This window comes from Austrofundulus limnaeus, unplaced genomic scaffold, assembly GCF_001266775.1.
Source record: "Austrofundulus limnaeus strain Quisiro unplaced genomic scaffold, Austrofundulus_limnaeus-1.0 Scaffold2488, whole genome shotgun sequence".
Taxonomy (NCBI): domain Eukaryota; kingdom Metazoa; phylum Chordata; class Actinopteri; order Cyprinodontiformes; family Rivulidae; genus Austrofundulus; species Austrofundulus limnaeus.
In genome coordinates, this window is record NW_013954890.1 from 1,249 (window position 1) to 2,797 (window position 1,549).

Below are 1,549 nucleotides of genomic sequence, written 5' to 3' on the forward strand. Positions count from 1 at the left end.
ATATTTATACTTAGTATACTAAGTAATAACAACTCAGAATAAAATAGGAGTAACGACTTTCTACTTCTTACCTTTTTAAAAAATGTAGTGAGTAGAAAGTACAGATAATTGTGTAAAAATGTAATGAGTAAAAGTAAAAAGTACGCTGAAAAATAGTAACTAAAGTAAAGTACAGAATAACCAAAACTTCTACTTAATTACAGTAACAAAGTATTTGTATTTAGTACTGTGCAATATCCAAGTTTAAATCGGACTCGATCAATCTTTGTCTCATTGTAATGATTTTACTTATAATTCAGAGTACAGATATTCAATAAGACTACACACGTGAGTGTAACCACACCAGAGTTTGTAGTCCTCGGTTACATTAAACCGATCAACTAGGACAGAAAAACAAACAGATCATCGCGTCGCTTCGCCACATGCGCACAGCAGCTAACGCTAACACCACGAGCTAAACTAACCATCGAAGCTAAACAACTTTATTTAAACAAGTTGTTTTCTTACCATTGTGTGTTCAAGAAGTTACACTTAAAGAAGAAATGTGTTTCTGGTTGTAAAAGTTGATAAGAACACGGAGTACTGATGTTTTTAGCTTCAGGCCGGGGTTATCTGATGTTGTTTCCCCCTTAGCCGATATGAAGAGGAAGTACGTCATCACGTTGCGTCGTGGTTTCAACTCCGTTAGATTTAAGTCACCAAAATGTTTCATCTGACCCTTTATTTATTACATAAATCACGTTTTGAGTAATAAACCTCTTAGTAGTTTTAATAATTTTATCTAAGTGTAATTTATTTATTTTTATTACGCCCACACATAAACAAGGAGAGATCATTTTGTATGCGGAACTGTAAACACCGGAAGAGTTCCAGCGGACGTATTTGGCTGCAGTATTCCTATGCGTGTGTTACATTTGTTTTCAAGGGTACTTTAATGCTATCCTTTTCAAATACACAAATTAAATATTTTTCCTTTTATATTTTCATATTACCCACGATTATAGCATTCGGCCCTCAAACTTAAATATTCCTAACAGGAAAATGTTGCTACAATAAACTTTCCTACAAACATCAGGACCTGCTAAAGGACCAACAGGAAGCTGAGATGTTTGTTGGAGTCCTTCAGATGTTTAGCAGGATGGTTTGGGTAAGATACATATCTATTTTAAACCTTTACTTTCATTGACTAATGATTATTTCTCTGTAATATTATTGGTTTTGTTCACAGGGAAGACGTTTATTAGCTGCTGGACACCTGAGCTGCAGGCTGAGCTGTCATTCAAACATACATTATGGATTTTTAACAGGTATTTTTTAATAAGTAGATTAAGTGAAATACATATGATTCAAAAGGTAATTTTTAAATTAAGATTAAAAACAACAAAGCAACACTATCAGCTCATTAGTGACTGAAGCTTTTAAACGTAATAAATAATCGTTAATGAAAGGCCTGTAGACTGTTTCTTCGACAACTTACAGCAGGTAAAATAAGTATTGAACACGTCAACTTTTTCTCAGTAAATATATTACTAGAGGTGCTAATGACATA

General features: G+C 33.4%; 2 protein-coding genes across 2 annotated transcripts in view; one reads left to right on the plus strand and one right to left on the minus strand.

The window, feature by feature from the left end:
* nsa2 (NSA2 ribosome biogenesis homolog (S. cerevisiae)) overlaps positions 1–655 on the minus strand; it is a gene marked incomplete at its 3' end in the record, with an annotated part of 1,820 nt that extends 1,165 nt beyond the window's left edge. The window contains 1 exon segment of the mRNA XM_013999811.1: positions 508–655. Coding sequence (XP_013855265.1) covers positions 508–510 — 3 coding nt within the window.
* A 349-nt stretch (positions 656–1,004) lies between these two features.
* The window catches only part of LOC106511067 (GTP dependent ribosome recycling factor mitochondrial 2), a gene marked incomplete at its 5' end in the record, with an annotated part of 6,671 nt that continues 6,126 nt past the window's right edge, over positions 1,005–1,549 (plus strand). The window contains 2 exon segments of the mRNA XM_013999810.1: positions 1,005–1,147; positions 1,229–1,307. Of these exon segments, the coding sequence (XP_013855264.1) occupies positions 1,106–1,147; positions 1,229–1,307 (121 nt within the window).